We start from the raw sequence: 18458 nt of genomic DNA on the forward strand, positions 1-18458 counted from the left end.
TGTTCTACTGCGTGAACTGGCAGCAACAGAGGCCATGCTGTAAATGGAAAGTTGCGGGTTTGTCCCTGGCTTTGTCCCCAGTATATCCCCTGGCACATTGCCTTTGATATAGACACTGTGCACCTGGCTTGCACTTTGATGAAATATGCGGGGTGTGAAGTATATGAAGAAACACACCGATTACACTGTAGTATGTGCTGTAATTGGACAATTTACTTCTATAATTACTAAAAAATCATGACTCACTCCAGTGTTTCAGATGTACCAATGAATCTGAAGTTAGAGCAGATAATCACATCTCTGTTCATTGAAAACAACACAGTGGGAAATTAACACCAACTGCCAGCCAAATGTTGTTTTACCCGCGCCTGATTAATTCACTCTATGAGCCTGTAATCATCTTTTATTCTAACAATCACATTTTGTTTATCAAAATCTTCAGTCGACTTGAAGTCTTTGAAGTCATGCCGTCGTTTCAAGAGGCTAGATATATGAAGAACTTTGTGCTCTTGTAAATAAATTAATCATCAACATTGGTTGTATATATATGAATGATGATGACACAGCAAAAGAAGTCACACACCCTAGCATGATAAACAAGATGGGGTCCTTGTTTCAACACGGGTTGGGTGGTTTGCCGACTTCACCGCAGTCCCCTCACACTGAGGACAATCGCACCGGGAGTCCCGTCCCTCCCCACAGGGAGAGAGGTCGCAATGAGCACCACGGCCCCGGAGAGCGGCGAGGTCCGGGCGAGGGGTGCTGTAAAGCTCCTGGCCGGAGCCACAAGCCACCTTCACCCCGGACCTTTACAATGCAATGGCCAGTAGCCCTCGCCCTGACCCGCTGAGTTGAATCCCCCAGGCAGACTGTGCGGACCCCACCAGTTGAGAAGTGTAAAAATATTTTCGGTTAATTTTGTCGAAATCATCACTGAAACGCCAATGGATTTTCTGATTGCCAGATAGTCTATATGAAGAAAAAAAAAAATGAACGAATAGTTGAATCTTTGTATCTAATACTAACTTTCACATGGGAACTGTATTGTTTCCTGCAGCTGGTTCAGATTATATTTTCTCCTAGAGAGCTGCGTCACAGTTCATCTCCCTCTGGTTAGTTTTGCTCAATTCCTGGACAGATCATGTTTATTTTATTTGACCCCATAGACACTAAACAATTGAGCTAAGATAGTCTTATTATTGTTGTTTGACATAACACCTAATATATGAAAAAAGGTCTGTCCTAAGGTATTTATTAGTTTCCGACTGTGGGAAAGTGGAAAAAACTACTGTTTCTCTGAATTTAACCAAATTATACACATTTAGGCTATTCTATGTGATCTTCTTTTAAAAACTAATGTAATATGTTTTCACTTCCATTCACTGAGCCTCCCCTGAAACAGTTTGATGCTCCCCTGGGGAGACCCGTCTCTCACTTTGAAAACCTCTGAACTAGACTAAACTAATCACTAACTAGTTTTAATCAGTAATTGTGTCCTGCCCTGTTGGCAAACCAATCCCTCTTCCCATCGGATCCCCGCAGAGCTGAGAGTATGTTCACTAGCTGAGGGCGAGACCTCGAGCTTGGAAGATCCCATTTCATTGTTTCTGGACTTACAGTCTCACAGAGTCCCACCCTCCTCCTCACCCCACCTCTGTGACTCAGCCCCGGCCTCACTTCCCCTCTCGATCTGGAGAGGAAGAATCTGCCGGAGAGTGGGTGTGTCTGTTTGCATGAATATGGCTGTGATAATGTGTGTGTGTCTGAGTGTGTACGTGTTGACGGGTGGAGTCGATAGTCGAGCGGGCTAAAGATACCAGAGTTCAACTTTTTCTTTAAACTTCCTACCTGCCAGATATGTACACACGCAGACATGTTGCCCAAAGTAAACAGACTTTTAACTGAGCCAATATTAAATCTGCTCATAAAAGGAATGTTTTCCTAACAGAGTGGAGACTGTATCAGTGACTAGCTGTTGTTTTATAGCCAAGACTCTGCATGTACTTACAGGTTAGGTTGAGGTCAGATTTGATTGAACTGTGGTTCAATTCATTTAAAATGAAAGCATCCCTCACGCTGTTCACAGTAAGGCTGTCCTCGACCAAAGAAATTCTTAGTCAACTAACACTTGATTACATATACTGTACATACAACATACGATTTTGTTAACTAATCGATTAGTTGATTTACTCGACAGATCTGTAAAACTTCCTCCACACAGAATTACACAAAAGCACCACTTTAAATCTTGTTTTTTTTTTACCAGAGATGATGACAGTAATTGACAAAATCTTAGTCGACCAAAACATCCGATTAGTTGACTAATCGACTAAGAGGGGGCAGCCCTAGTTCACAGTTCCTTTTATTTTGAAATTCAAACTAATAAATAGTGAAAATTAAAATTTCATATGTCTACATGAAAGAGGTTTTAACTACATTTCATTTCATAAACAAGCAAAAAAAAAAAAACTCATAAAAATGAAATAATAGATAACTTATGGAAATATCAACCAGCTAATAGCAGACTATGAATAAACTCAGTTGCCAGTTCAGGTCCAATTAACTGAAACTAATGTAGTCTCATACAACAGTCCAGCAATAAATCCTCCATTCATGAAGGTTACAATGGTCAGTTTTTTTTAACTGTTTAGAAGTGCTGATTCAACTGTATGATCAAAAACAAAACTCTTATGCAAAGGAGATCAAATAGGATATACAGACTATGGTGGTTAATGTGTGTGGATGGGTGTTAGCACGTGTGTTTAGGTAAAAAATTATCATCCACCTTGTCAAGACCTGCTGATATGTAATAGTTGTTTGCATAAGGGCGCTTTCACAAGTCAACATTTAGTCTGTTTTAATCAAACTCTGGTACGGTTTGTTTGGGCAGTTGTGAATGCAGTAATCATACTGTAGTGCAGACCAAAACAACTGGTCCGAAACCGCTTGCGAGAGGTGATCTTGGACCGTTTTAAAGAGGACTCTAGTGTGGTTTTCGAGAAAATAATCCGACCCAATTGCAGGAAACGAACCAAAACGCAGGCTGCCTCTGCCGGCATTTGTTGAGATGGATACAGGTAAACAACAGGTTAACATGAGTGGGAGAGGACTGACTTGGACTTGTGCAGAAATGTGATGTTTGCTTGACATCTATTCTGGGCTGAAGAGAACATACAGAATATACTAAATAACGTCCACAAAAATAGCAACGTTTATAAAGTGAACCGAGATAAACTGGAGGAGAAGAGATTCATGCACACAGTTGATCAGTGCTGAGTCAAAGTGAAGAAACTTTGGCTTTTCTCTTTCGTACACGCCTCTCGGAATGTACGTTTTTTCATTTGGGCCACTTTAATTTGTTGACTGTGAATCCGAACCAGACTAAATACTGCAGAAAACTAATCAGTCTCACTCTGATTCGGACTTGCCAAACAGACTATAGCTTGTTAAAGCGCCCTAAGACAGTTATATGTTTGGGATTAAATTTGTCTGTTCTTAATATCTGTATGTTATGTTTTTGGATATGACAGCATTATTTAGATTAGTTTAATATATGACTCAAATGGTTTGCTTGTGTTTTATTTAATTTCTGATTCAATTCCCTAAGAGTGAGTTTTGCTGCAAAATATCAGTGTCAATTGTTCATATAAGGTTTTCCTGAAGGAGAGATGAGCATTTCGTATTTTACCAGCTTATATTAATTACTTAGCAACATAGGAAATTGCTTAAAATTAGCATTTTTGGTTGAGTTATTGAGCTGCTTTTGCTGCAGTGGCACATTCAGGCTCTGTGTCATCTCCTGTGTGGGATTGGATGGAGAACGGCCAGCGTTTGTTGTGAGTTTACATAACCTGGAATTATCGTTGCCCCCAATGAGTCAGAAGGGAAAGAAGTGCCTGTTGTTAATTACCAAGAAACTGACTAAGCATCATCTTTTGCTCTGCAGCACCACATTCCAACAAATCTACGCTTCCTGAATCCATTTTTAGCAGCAAACTTCAAGAGTTTTAATAAAAGAGAAAGCCCTGAAGAAATGAGCAGCACTGTTTCTAGTTTCTCTTTAAGTGTTATCATCTTCTCTCCACTCTATTACTGCATTTCTTATTTCTCTCTCTCTTTTTCTCCCTCTAAGCATTTGCCTCTTTCTCATTCTCTCTCTAGTTGGTGAAGTTGTGTATTGGGATGATTGACGCTGGAAAAGCCTACAATGCAGCCAACAAGCAGTTTGTTAACGGGATCCGGGAGCTAGCCCAGCAGTCCACCAAAGATGAGGTCATCGAGGTAAACAGAAGAACAACCTGGCTTGATCTGAATCATAGAAACTCACCAGCATTAGTACTATCACAGTGTGGGTTTGTTTTTGTTTTTTCGCATGTGTGAGGGCAGGCCTCTTTTGACATTTTATAAATTATGATTTTATATCATTTATCAGATGAAAGTAAAATAAAAAATATTTAAAATCAGCACAGTGTAAAACTATGGCTGATTTCCTCCTATTTCCCAGATATAAAGAGGCCTGTACTTCCTCTCTGTTGCACGCACTGCCTTCTTTTGAGTACAGTGTTTCCATCTTTCCATAACATTACCAGATAAAATCTAAATTTTAAAAAATGAAGCCTAGTAAAAACCTTGTACTGTCCACTGGGTCTTGTCGAGGTCAGATGTTTTGTTTTGTTTTCTCACATGAATTTTGCGTGGCGAGTCAAGCACTTCCTCTCTGCCTTTGTGTATTTCCCTCAGTGCCTCTCCCTTGGGTTTCAAGTTCAGCCACTGCATCTATTTAGAGGGAGTAACTTAGCCAAAAGAATTCTTTCCCAAAGTGTTATTGTGTCGCTAAAAAGACCAACGTTTCTGTGTAGCCATACCTGTTTGACAGAAATGTGCATCTTATTATGTTTTTCTTATTATGTTGATACAGGCCTTGTGTTTATTGTTTGCTCTGTGCGTGTCACGTGGTGATGTTCTCTCTCCTTCTTTTCTCTCCACAGTCCAGTCTCACAAAGTTTGCTGAAAGCCTGCAGGAGATGATCAACTATCACACGGTATGCTATCACTGCCATGTGAAACCGGATGTATTGTCATCCTTTTTTTTTCTTTATAGCTGGGCGATAACAAAACCCAGCTGGGCCATCAGTCTGGAACAGCTCTTTAACTGTCAGAGTTTTTATTTACGGCTGGGAAGGACAGCAGCAGACTACAAGACGGAGACCCTAGGGTTGTGAGAGGATGGCCACTGGTTTGAGAAAGGGAAGCGGAAAGTGTACAAGAAATGCTTTATAGAGGTTTAGCTATGATGTTGGGGTGTCCTTGAGCAAGACGTTTAACCTTCAACTGCTTTAATGGGGCTATTCAGAATTAGAAGAAAGTGGCTAGAACACGCAGCTCCCAGGTGGGATTTCATATCCTGTTTCCCAGCAGCTGAGTGGCTCTCGTTCTTCGGAGGCTGACCATTAAATTAGCTAAATAAAATTATACATTGCCCCAAAAAAACAAACTGCGATGTACTCTCCCAATAGCCTATAGTAGAGCTATTCGTCCAAAACCTAAATAAGGTGGCATGTGGTTGGAGGCAGATAGCATAGAGAGTCATTTACAGTAAATATCACAAGATAAAACATGCGTGTTCTATTTAAAAAGTACAAACGTCGGATGATAGCAGGTACTACTCACCCATCTTTTAAGTGGTTACGTCTCCAGTCAGATCTCACGTGCACAGCTGATAGGTAAGTCAGGTTTGTTTACATGATGTAACGTAACTCTTGCTGTTGGGACACGGTGTCACGCTCTCTCTGCGGCCGAGTATTCTCCATCATTACGGATGTTGTTGAATTATTCCTCGTTCAGCTTGACCAAACGTCACATTTCATTTTCAGTTAATGAAAGTGATGTCGTGTGACTCCTGTCATTTGGTGCATTCAGTGCACGTGAGGCAGACAACCGGGGTAGTGCTTTTTCCACATTTGAATATTTATTTTCATATATTGGTGTAAAATGTGCAAACACTGCCCTCCATAAAAAAGTGGTTAAATGAAAATCCTTTGGGTCAGTTGCCTAAAACCCCCTTTTTTTCTTGAAGCATTTCTTAAATGTCAACAAAGCTTTGGGGTTTCTTGTCACAAAAAACCACAAAGTTACTTCTGCTCCCAGCATATAAAGTCCATGGTGTAGAGAGAGAGGATTTCCTGTCTCTTAAATCCATCCCCTGTATTGTGGAATCTGCGGTATCTGTTGGAGTAAATCACGCGTTACTGAGGTAAACATGTCGTGGTCAATTGTTTTACGATGTGGTTGTCATCCTGGAGACAGCCGAACTACAAGAAGAACCATTCTAGGCTTCAGTCACATAAGTATTCTGTTCAGCTTTACATGTTTTACAGCATGGTCATCTAATGCACTCCACTTCCAACCACTCTTCTTGGATAATAAATAAAAATGACGCCTTATTGGTTTATCCTCTCTTGTCCTCCGTCAAACTCTCCAAGGAGCCCAGTAGGTCAGATCTGATTATGTGTTCTTTCCCAGAGTCCCTGTGTTAGCCTCCTCAGCTGTCAGTCTCGACACTGACATTCGGAAATGGAGACACAACTTTCCTCTGTTTGTCCTCTCATTAAGAACACAGAAAGGAGGCGCAGGGCGAGCTAGAGGCTTTTGTTCTACAGTAAACATTTTTTGCTTGATCTCCCCCGTCGTGTCATGTTTCTATTAGCTCTGCATAACATGTTCAGAGTGAGTTCCCAGCCGTCATCGCACTGTCTGCGGCATGTTTGTTAGAACAAACAACCAAGCCGGGGGTGCTGCAACTGGGAAGTGAACCTCTACGATCTTTGTAGTTGTGGATGGTAACTTTACACCTGCGCTAAAATGATTTGTTTAGATCATCTTGAATGTGAATGAATATACAGTCAAACATTTATTAGATTATTTAGATTTATTAATCGATTTTATTTATGAAATACATTTGAATTGACCACTAATAACATTAATGAATCTGCATTTAAGTGTTAAAAAGATTTATTCTGCTCCTCCCTGACTGATACCATTACAGCTGTTGCTGCAACTACCAATCAGCAAAGCAAAGCAAGTTTATTTATATAGCGCATTTCAGCAACAAGGCAATTCAAAGCGCTTTACATAAAGCTTCAAAAGCATCGAGACAAAGTGCAAAAGAAACTCTTTATAAAAGGACATTTAAATACAATTTCATTACAAATCCAGGAGAACAGAAAATCAAAACGAGCTAAAATAGAAGAAAAACAAGTATAAAATACAAGAATGAAAGTTACAGTGCAGTGTATGAAATTATTTAATACCACTTTTAGAGGTGCAGGAGAATGTTAAAATGAGTTAAAGGCACTTTTATTTAAGTTAAATTATTTTATAGATTGGTAGACCGACAGAAAATGTATTATTGTTGTCATCAGACATATAAAGCAATTTGAAGACTTCACTTTGGACTCAAGGAAAACATTGTTTCACTGTTTTCTGGCCATTAATGGTGCAAACAATGAATTGATTAATCAAAAAATAACCATGTAATGTTATAAAACTGATAAATTTAACATTATTTGTGTAGCTGTTAAAGCTGAATGCAGCATTAAATATTTTCCTGGGGATGAAGAAGTGGAAAACAATACTTTAAATGAGGACTAAGTCTCTCTTTTCATTTCAATGAGAGGTTTTGGTTCATTTTGTTCAGGTTTGGTTGAATTTGGTTCTATTGATAGACTGTAACACGCCCAGATTAAATGAGATACTGTATATGTCTTCTTAACTAGTATCCCGAACAGCTGTGTTGGGCAATCTACCATGACTCAACAGCAGAGTCTTTCCTCTTATTAGCTTCCTTGACTCGACCCCTAAAAGCCTCCCGGAGCCACAGTGCAGGCCTGCGATTGTGACTCAACGGTGGAAACTGTGGTCATGTCAGCTGACTGTCATATAGGTTTTTGCCACTCAGCGATCTTTCAGCACATGATCCATTCAAACACAGTGCTCAATCTGTTTGTCACTGGTAGCCTCTCCCTCTCACACTGCTCATATTGTCTTGTCTGGCCACGAAATCTGCACTGAAGCCCTGTTTAGAGACAGGCCTTTTGCTTGGTTGCTCATTTTGAAGGAAGCACGCAGGTTAATGAGGGTGTGACTCACTACCAAAAATAAGGGAATCACGTCATTTCTCGTGTTTATGTCTTTATGAGGGGAGTTTACAAAGTCAGCTTGTTTGTGTAAATTTAGCTGCCTAATTGCACCCTGTCATGTTAACAAAAAATCCTCCTAAACAGAGGTGCCGAATGCTGACTTGTAAAACATCCCGCGGCCTGGAAAGTGAATACATTTATCAGCTTTTTGCTGCTTTCTTAGAGAAGTGCCTTAAGATGTTTAATGCTTGAATCGTTCAACTGACTAGAGAGAAGTTATTTTGCCAAACAGAAAGGAGAATTTACTCTTTCTTTCTTTCTTTCTTTCTTCACAGATATTATTCGATCAGGCCCAGAGATCAATCAAGACCCAGCTTCAAACATTTGTCAAAGAGTAAGTATTAATTGAATAAAGATGTAGAAAGCAGATGGTTATATCTCTGAGCAATCTAAGCTTTTGAAGAATGGCCCAATTTTACTTTTTGCCTCATCTCTCTGTGAGAACAAGCTACAGCACATTTACATTTTAATCATGCTTGCATCCAGATCAACTTAAAGGAATAGTTTGGGTGTTTTGAAGTGGGGTTGTATGAGGTACTTATCCATAGTCAGTGTATTACCTACAGTAGATGATGGTCTGCACGCTACCAGCTTGGAGAAGGAGACAGGAGTTACCACATGGAAGCAAAGTAATGTACCGCTGCGGACGGGGCCGGCAGCAAAATGTATTTTAGACACCTAAAAGAAAGGCCCGAAAAAAATCAATATCAGTTTAAGTGTATGCTATATTTAGAATATTTTCACCGCATTACTTTGCTGTGAGACAGCTATACAGTCAATGTTTCCGACGACGGCGAACTGAAGCTGTTATCTATGCTCTCGCCACAGCAAACGGACTCCATTTAAAAAACAAACAGTAATTTTACCTCGCACACGGAACACGGAAGTTGCTGGTCTACAGCGGTAAACCAGCAACTTCCGTGTTCTGCGAGGTAAAATTACTGTTGTTATCAATGGAGTCTGGTGGCTTTGGCGATAGCATAGATAACAGCTACAGTTCCCCATTGGAAAGGGCTGTCTGGCGGCAAGGTAAAGCAGTGAAGATATTCTAAATATAGCATACACTTAAACAAATATTGATTTTTTTTGATGGGCCTTTCTTTTAGGTCCACAGCAGTACATTGCTTTGCTTCCGTGTGGTAACTCCTGTCTGTTTCTCCAAACTGGGGGCGTGCCGACTGTCATCTACTGTAGGTAATGCACTGACTATGGATAAGTACCTCATACAACCCCGCTTTAAATAACCTGAACTATCCTTTTAATGAAAAACACTGAATATATATGAGGTGAACTTGATATGTTTATACTTCAAATCCGTGCTGGAGGAAGTGTGTAATGGATTTTGAATACAGAAAGCCCACTCTTGAAATTACGAATATAAAGTAGAAACTGGAGGGATGTATCTGATGTATCTGATGGTAAGATGATCCAGACAGTGCATGTAAGTTATTAGTATATACAGTATAACGATATTTTCTATTCATATCTCCCAGTTTAAAGCCTCCTAATACAGCAGTGAATTCCAGACTGCTTGCAGGAAGCCGTGGGGCCTTCTGGTTTATTTCATTATAAGGATTAGCAGCTTTTGCCCCAGGCATACCGGGGCTTAACACCCACATCAGCAGCACCCATACTTCTCAGAGAAAGCCGGGAAACATGTTCCATCATTATTACTCACTACCTTGCGGCACTCAAACATTAATCTCACTTAGGCAAAACACACCAAAGAACAAATGTGGGGCGCAGAGTTGTGAGTACTTTGTCCTCCTCCTCTTAGACAAGTGGTGCAGCCCAGTCACTTACACAGACACAGCACAAGACCTTTAGCCTTTGTGTGTTCCTGTTGCCTGACCATGGTGTTGCTTCATATCCAGAGATAAGCTTGCTTCCCTTAACATTTGACCATTCCTCTCACAAGATTGTTGAAAACAAAGGGACATGTCCTATTTGACCTTGGGTGGTAGAGCTTGTCAAACCCTGTAAGCTTTTGCCCTACATTGTGTGGAAATGCTGTTGTGCTGCTTTAAATATTTGTGGCACCATCTATTTCCACCCAGCTGAAGTAACAAAACATTTTTTTAGTGCTCAAGATTAGTGGACAACAGCGGAAAACTAATTTGTAAAACCTTTTATTCTCGTATCCAAATGAATAAATTAGCATCTTACTAGGTTCCCACACATCCTGGAAAACCTGGAAAACAGTTGACCTATTTTCCAGTCTTTGAAAACACATGGAAAATCAGAGAAAAATTAAAATGTCCTGGAAAATGGTCTCTAGAAAAGAGGGCCATCCCTGTCTTTGATTTCATTTACAACAGATTCTTTTGCTAAACTTTGATTTCCCCATTTGCACTCCTACATACTAATAATTAGTTATGCAGTATATAAACTGAATTTAATCTGTTCCCTCCCTGTCTTTGTCAGTGACATACGTAAGTTCAAAGAAGCCAAGAAGCAATTTGACAAAGTGAGCGAGGAAAAGGAGACGGCGCTGATCAAGAACGCTCAGGCTCCCCGCAACAAGCAGCATGAGGTGGAGGAGGCCACCATGATCCTCACTGCCACACGCAAGTGCTTCCGACACATCGTCCTCGACTACGTCCTACAGGTACAACAGCTCACTTGGGAATGAAAGACAGAAAGTGTCAGAAGTCTTATGTTGCACAGTATCGATGGACAAGCTAAAAATTTCTATATTTCTTTATACTTGCACTTAAAATGTGCTAAAAAAATAATGAAGAAAAGCTATGTCCATATTATTTCGGTACGTGCTGTAATCATTGGATTCCTTAAATGTTGAGCCTCATTTCAGTCCACATTTTGTAGCACATTACACAATACATTATCTATAGCAAGATATTGCTGACATGCAGCTTTAGCCCAGCCACACACAGTCATGTAAGATGTTTTTCTGAGACCTCTAGCCAACATGGATTTGGATGTGGAACTTAATATGCTGAGTCAGGTTAAAAATGCTGAAGTGGCACAGAGAGGAATGAACAGCAGCTGTGTTTGATTCTGTTGCATCCAAAGTGAAACACACACAAGCTCATCTACCTGTCATGTTCCAGTTTACCACATCAGAGTCGATTTGGCTCAAATATAAACAGATAGAAGCAGATGCTTCAGCAGGACACACTGAGCCTCAGTTTAATTATTTCTGTCAACAGGACTAGCAGCAGAAGAAGAAGATTTTAGATTCTCTTCTTGGTGTGAACAGTGACATGATAATTATTGAAGGATTTTTCCCACAGTTGGTGCCCACACAACACATTTGTAAATAAATGCTGCTATCTTCTCATGTTTAGAACTAAAAACCGCAAAACCGTTGCCTTTTCAGAGGTTGAATCCTCTGTGTAGTGGGAAATGACTTTCAGAGGACTAAATCTGGTGTTTTTAAATCAAACACTGCAACATAACATCTGTCCCCATTCATCGTCTATGGAACAGCTCCACATATTTACCCTATGACATCACAAATTTGATTGTTAGCACTCTAGTTTTTGGATTTGCGAGAGAGTTGTTCATGCTTACTGTTATTTTTGGACTGGCTTAAACCATAGGAATAACATATATGAATTTTGAAAATGGTTTTCGGTCCCCTTTTAAATTTGTCAATCTGTTTAAATCTAATAGACCTTTCTTCTGACGAAGCCAAACAGATGTCTCGTACTCTGACGTTTCGCAGTAAAAACTGCTCATGTATCACTGAATACATCAGCTGAGCCCTCGCTCTCTCCTCGTGGCCACAGTAGCACTGATGAATGCTTCATGCTTCCTGATAAGGCAGCTGCCAGCCCTGTTATTGAATCTCACTCCAAAGAAACAGACAATGCCGTATGGGCCCAGCTCGCTCCAAAATTAGATTTTGAAAAGAAAGCAGGTTTCAAAATAGGTTTGGCATTCTGCTCCAGTGGCCCACTGCATAATCACTCTCTCATAAAATGAATCCTGGCTGTGAGAAATTAGTCGAGTTTTTTCTTTTTTTTTTATCTTGCCTGTTAGTCTGCTTATAGGAAATCTATAAGCCCAGCAGCTAGCACATTTAAATGGGTCTCCTTTATAGTTTCACGTTCGCTGTCAGCACTTTTAAAATGCTGCTAACTTCTGCAGCTGTGCTCGTAGGAAACATTTCAGGCGGATTTTAGCTTTATTTTTTTGTTCTTTTTAGATTGTTTTTGTGGCATTTTTGCTTAATTATACAGTGCACAGTTTACAGTGACATGCAAGATGGTAGCGGGAGAGGAAAATATATGAGAGAGGTTGTAAGCCAGACTTGCATTCATGACATTTTAAGAATGTAGCGTTTCTCATTTTACCCTGCTGTGCCACGTCGAGCTAGATCATAAAGTACTGAGCTTTGGGTTTGCTTTATTGACTGTTGGTCAAGCCTAGAAAAAGCAACATGTAAATGTGATGTATGATGTGAAAAACACATCATGCAGTAAAACAGACAATACAGCCATCTGACTTCATGCGGATATAACTTACAAACGGTTGCCTGAAATTTAAATACACACATAACACAGAAAAGCAGAAGCACAGTTAACACCTAGTGGAGATAAATGGTAATGTCTACAAAACATAACAAACCTGAAATTTCCCTGCCTTAATAGTGACTCATTTAAGTCAAACTTCGTCTGTGTGGAACTACCACAACTTACCAACAAAATGCTCGTAAATTTAGCTTGTGGCAGTTGTGTTTGTTGACACCATAATGCACTTTGCCGGTTAACAACCATCGTTTAGAGGTGCCACTCCATTCAAAACTACTAATTGACTGTAATGGAGAGAAGGAGGAGGGGAGCTTGTAAAACTTGTGATGCATTAGCCACTAGTGTGGCTAGGATGGAAAAATGAGCTTCCTCCCCTGGGTGGGAGTTACGTCTGTGTATAAACACAAAGTGTGGTTAGTGTTGCCAAGGAAAAGCTCCTAACAACCTGCAGCCAAATGAAATATTGCTGGCCACAATAAGGATTTGAACTTTTACTCTTCAGTGGATCTGATTTGTGATGTCCCTGCTTTCGTGACCACAAAAAAAGGAAAACCATTGGACCCAGGTTCATCCATAAGCATGAGTGTTAGAATTCATTCAGAAACTGCCTCGCCTTCTGTAGTAGCCAAATACAGCCGCCACCACCACGCCCAGTCAGTGACTCTACTCACACAGCAGCAGTCGTTAGTTCCTGTCAGTCACAAAGAAGCCAGTCTGTATTTACAACCTTTGATAATTTATCTCGACTCTGCAACATTAACCTCATATAACCTCCCACGTCAGAGGAGCAGCACAGTGGTAATTAGCTGTATAGATGAATAGGAGTCTGCTACAAACACACACACACACACACACACGAGCAGAGAGAGAGACAGGAGGCTATAATGAATGCAGCAGGGTAATGTAGATGATAAGTGAGACAGGCTACAAGAGTTAAACATGAGACACAGAGCTCCTCCTGGTGTCGGTACGAGGAACTACTGTCCAGTAATGCTCGGGGGGGATTTTTCTGCTTCAGTTCGACTCATTTCACGCTTGTCTGCTTTCTTTCACTTGTCTTTTTCTTAAGAAGTTCTGTATTTTGTTTCATTTCCAGTATCTTACCTCATTTCCCCTTCTGTCTACTGTTCTTTCTTTGTTACAGATATCGTCACTGTAGATTTGTTTTTGTCATTTTTAGTTTGTTGGTTACTAGGGGTGTCACTAGAGCTGCAACGGTTAATCGACTAATCAATTAGTCACTCGACAGAAAAATAATTGTCAGCTATTTTGATTATTGATTAATAAATGTAATTTTTCATGCAAAAATACTGTTTTCAGTCTCTTAAATATGGATATTACCTGCTTTCTCTGTTTTAAGTCATATAAAGTGAATATCTTTGGGTTTTGGACTGACAAAACAAGACATCTTAAGACATCACCTTGGACTTTGAGAAACTGGGATGGACATTTTTCACTATTTTCTGACATTTTATAGACCAAATGATTCATCGAGAAAATAATCAGCAGCTTAATTGATAATGAAAATAATCTTTAGTTGCAGCCCTAGGTGTAGCACGACATCGATCTGGATCGATATATTGATTCAATGATCAATTATCCAATATCATCAATGCAAAGTGAAAGCATCGATACATATCATCATCTTTAAGATATGCCTTTATTTTGAAGTTCCCATGGCACGTCTGTCACCATTTCTGTCCAATTTTGTGAGTTGTGAGTAAATGTAACTGATGTTACAGTAACTGTGTTAAATAAACATATGATATTGTCTCATATCAATCGCTGGCCCCTGAATTGAATCAAATCGAAATTGTATCGTGGCAGATTTTGTGATATAAGCAAATATCGTATAAGAATCGATATGATATTGTATCATGATGAAACTTATGATCTACACCCCTAGTGGTTGCTCTTGTATGTGTTGAGTTTTCCTTATTGTTTTCCTAATTTCAGTATTACTTAACAGCATCAATGATAAAACCCCCTTTCCTTTTCTTTCTTTTTGTTTATTACAGATCAATGTCCTACAATCAAAGAGAAGATCGGAAATCCTTAAATCAGTAAGTATAATTTTCGTACACATCAAGCGATCTGTGCAGCAGCCCTACTGGCTCTCTGAATATCCACCGTTGTCTCCACAGATGTTGTCCTTCATGTACGCCCACCTGACGTTCTTCCACCAAGGATATGACCTCTTCAGTGAACTACAACCTCTGATGAAACAGCTTGGAGGACAGGTACAGGCTACAGAATACACACACAACACACACACACACACACACACATGCATCTGTGTGCATTAAAGAGATAGTTTGGGTGTTTTGAATTGGGGTTGTATGAGGTACTTTTCCATAGTCAGTGTATTATCTACAGCAAGCAATATGCTGCTGTGTACGGGGCCGGCAGCAAAACGTATTTTAGCCACCTGCTTAGCCTTGCCGTCTGTTTGCAATTCAAATGTTATTAGAACATACAGTATAAACTCTTGCAACATAAGCAAACATGAGTCTACTTTGAGCAGAGTAGCGGAATAAACGTTGGCTAAGTTTTCATACCAGTGCACCGTCATGGGTAAACAGCTCTGTGTGTCTGTGTGCGTCCTCTGATAAACAGAGCCTTCCTTCTGAGCCCGAATGTGACTTTAAGATGATTATCACAGTGAAGCTGCTTTTACAGTGAGCAGGAATGAGGAAGAAAGCGGCGAGAGGGCTGGAAAAGGGTTTTCCCACAGTCAGACTCATTGACGGTCAGCTGAGCGAACACAGCAAAGAAACCCGAGAAGGATGCTGAAGGTTGTGGAATATAAACTCTAAGACTGGAGCAGTAGAAGAGCCGAATGAGAGGACGATATTTCTCAAAATCCGGTGCAGGACCGAGGAAGAAAGGAGTCACAGTGCGGAGCTGGAGAGGAGCAGGAGACACTTTCCTTAAGAAAAAAGTGTAGCTTGTAAACATGTTTTTCTGAAGTTTAAGCCAAGAAAAAGGAACCAAACAGTGTTTTTTATTTGAAAAACAGAAAAAGAAAAACGACAATTTTGGAAGCCAGATCTGAAGAGTTGAGACAGTGGTCCTCTAAATTGGATTGGAGAGAAGAGTGTGGTTTCTAACCCTCATGCTCTGAAGTTGGAACCATCTGAATGTCGGTGCTATCACATTGACAGACAGAATCAAAGAGTGCCGGGAAAAGAAAAAGGGGGAAAACAGGACCCACTTTGAATAGCAGATTAAAGGAACGGATAAGAGGCGAAATGTAATCTTCTCAAAGCAAAAAGTGATTGAAGTAGAATGGAAAGGCATGGACTGTAAGCCGTCAACACTGTGTGAGCAAAAAGGGAGAGAAGAGCAAAAGACTGTTTTTAGAAACCAGATCGTGGAGAGGGAGGGAAAGAGAGACAGAGGGCTGGTTACAGAAGTATAAGTGCGTTGTGTGGATTGTAAGCCTGTCGCACTGAATTTTGAACAGTGCAAAACTGAAAGGAGAGGCCGAGCTGTGGGAAGCTGTGACAAGAGGATTGTGGATTATTTCTTTTCTCCTCTCCATCATGAAGCTGAAGAAGGTGGAGAGGCTGTGCAGGGAGGTGTGGAGGAGCTGTCAACAGGTCTGATAATAATATGACTCGATGCCAACGAAAAAGAGATCATGGGTGGGGAAATGAACACTAGAGACCAGGGCTGCACGATAATTCAATATGATAATTTATCGTCTTTCAATGGAATCGTATCGTGATGAAATCATATCTCGAGATATCGTGATACACAATTACGTTGTCTAAATTGATAATAACAAGCACACACTAACTCAAATTTCTCAGAAAATCTGATCAAATTTAGTTAAATCAAGCTAATATCAAGCTTTAGTGTGATTACTCTGTATTTGTGTGCATGCGTGTAAACATAGTCAGCAGGGTTGGAAATTAGCACCAGCCAAATGCGTGTCAAATTTGCAAGTGGCTGCTAGATTTGATTCACTCACCAGCCAAAAAAACAATGGTAATCCACAGTGGCAGGTGGACAATGATAGTCAGTTTATAACTGGAAATATTTACTAATTTTTCTATATAATTTCACTTAAAACTGGTTATGTTCATTTTGCTCTAAAGAAAAAAATACTCAGTACTTTTCATTTGTCAAGTATTTAATTCACACAGGAGTATACAAAAATAGGCTTTACCATGTGGTTATTTCATATAAACTATTTATTTATTGAATTACCAGAAAACATGCTATATTGTGATTTATATCGTTATCGAGATATGAATTCACTTATATCGGAATAGAAGATTTTGGCCATATTTCCCAGCCCTCCTACTAGAGACCAACAAGATGCTAGTACATGTTTGGTCTTCATCTATTCTATAAGGTTTGGTGAGAGGAAATTAAGTGGAGGTAAACAAATAAAGCTGGTTTCCTACCCCGGCTTGGAGTAAATGTACACTACATTATAGGCGTGACATTGCTGCCAGTGTTTTTGCTTGGGAACAGAAGACTGAAAATTTAAATATTTTATAAAATAATAAAAGTATTTAAAAAAAATGTTGGCCAGAACAACACAGGAAGTTGTTGATGTTACACACAGTAGTTGCAGAAAACTTAGGAACTGTTACAGTTAGAGCTGCAACAATTAATTAATTAGTGATCAACTATTAAATCAATCGCCATTTTGATAATCAATTAATCGGCTTGAGTCATTTAAAAAAAAAAAAGTCAAAATCTCTGATTCCAGCTTCTTAAATGTGAATATTTTCTTTACTCCTCTATGACAGTAAACTGAATATCTTTGAGTTTTGGACAAAACAAGACATCTGAGGATGTCATTATGGGCTCTTGGAAACACTTTCTGACAATTTATAGACCAATCAACTAATCAATTAATCAAGAAAATAATTGTCAGATTAATTGACAATGAAAATAATAGTTAGTTGCAGCCTTAGTTACAGTAATGTTCCTGTGGTTGTTTGGTAATGAGATACTGAGCTGGCATATAGACAAATGCTTAATAACTGATACAGAAGGTTACAGCAGGTTGGATATATTATCTGGGATCAAATATCTTGTTAGCCATATAAACTAAGACGGCTGAAGTTTGTTTTTCAATGTGTTTGAATGACCACTTCATGATTCATGTCAAATATGCCTCTCTTTCCACCTTTCCCCTTGGAAACAGCTGGACTGCTTCTAAATATATAAATATATTCTGCTGATTGCATCTTTCCATGACACAAAGCCTCAGGGTTGAACATGTGTTGAGTGAATATATTCGTTCAGAAGGATGTGTTTGTATCTTTTCCATGAATCACGCAGTTTCTCGTCATAATGTTACATGTCAGGACAGATCTGAGCATAATGCTTCAGTGTTGTGCTGTTAGGAGACAAACGGAGGCAGACTGAAACATTTGATGCGATTGTCTCTGCTGACATCAGTGGGGGCTGTGTAGTAAGATAGATAGTGAGGTGAGTCTGTCAAAAGTATGTGGAGATACAAACACACACACACACCTGCCTTTGCAGATACAGATAGACGGCATGGACTGGACTTGACTCGCTGTTGTGGTGCGACAGGGAAAAACATTTCCCATCTGATGTTATCAGCCTGCTGCTCTGCCGTCCACCCATTTCCTCTCCAAACAAAACAATAGATCTGGCTCTCTCAGTTGCAGTCTTCTCTGAAATTATCAGATTGCATAATTGTCATATTTCCCTCAAAAGTAATATATTTGGTGAAAGAGGGCACTGTGAATTACGCAGAGAATAAGTAGATTTC

General features: G+C 39.7%; 1 protein-coding gene across 4 annotated transcripts in view; it reads left to right on the forward strand.

Annotated features, from left to right (window-relative positions):
• LOC119488018 (arf-GAP with coiled-coil, ANK repeat and PH domain-containing protein 2-like) overlaps positions 1–18458 on the forward strand; it is a 62455-nt gene that overhangs the window by 20070 nt on the left and 23927 nt on the right. For all 4 annotated transcript variants that reach the window (XM_037769164.1, XM_037769165.1, XM_037769166.1 and 1 more), the window contains exons 3-8: positions 4162–4281; positions 4989–5042; positions 8474–8532; positions 10623–10806; positions 14713–14757; positions 14839–14934. In XM_037769164.1, the coding sequence (XP_037625092.1) occupies positions 4162–4281; positions 4989–5042; positions 8474–8532; positions 10623–10806; positions 14713–14757; positions 14839–14934 (558 nt within the window). The remainder of the gene's footprint in view (positions 1–4161; positions 4282–4988; positions 5043–8473; positions 8533–10622; positions 10807–14712; positions 14758–14838; positions 14935–18458) is intronic.

This window comes from Sebastes umbrosus, chromosome 5 (assembly GCF_015220745.1).
Source record: "Sebastes umbrosus isolate fSebUmb1 chromosome 5, fSebUmb1.pri, whole genome shotgun sequence".
Classification (NCBI taxonomy): Eukaryota; Metazoa; Chordata; class Actinopteri; order Perciformes; family Sebastidae; genus Sebastes; species Sebastes umbrosus.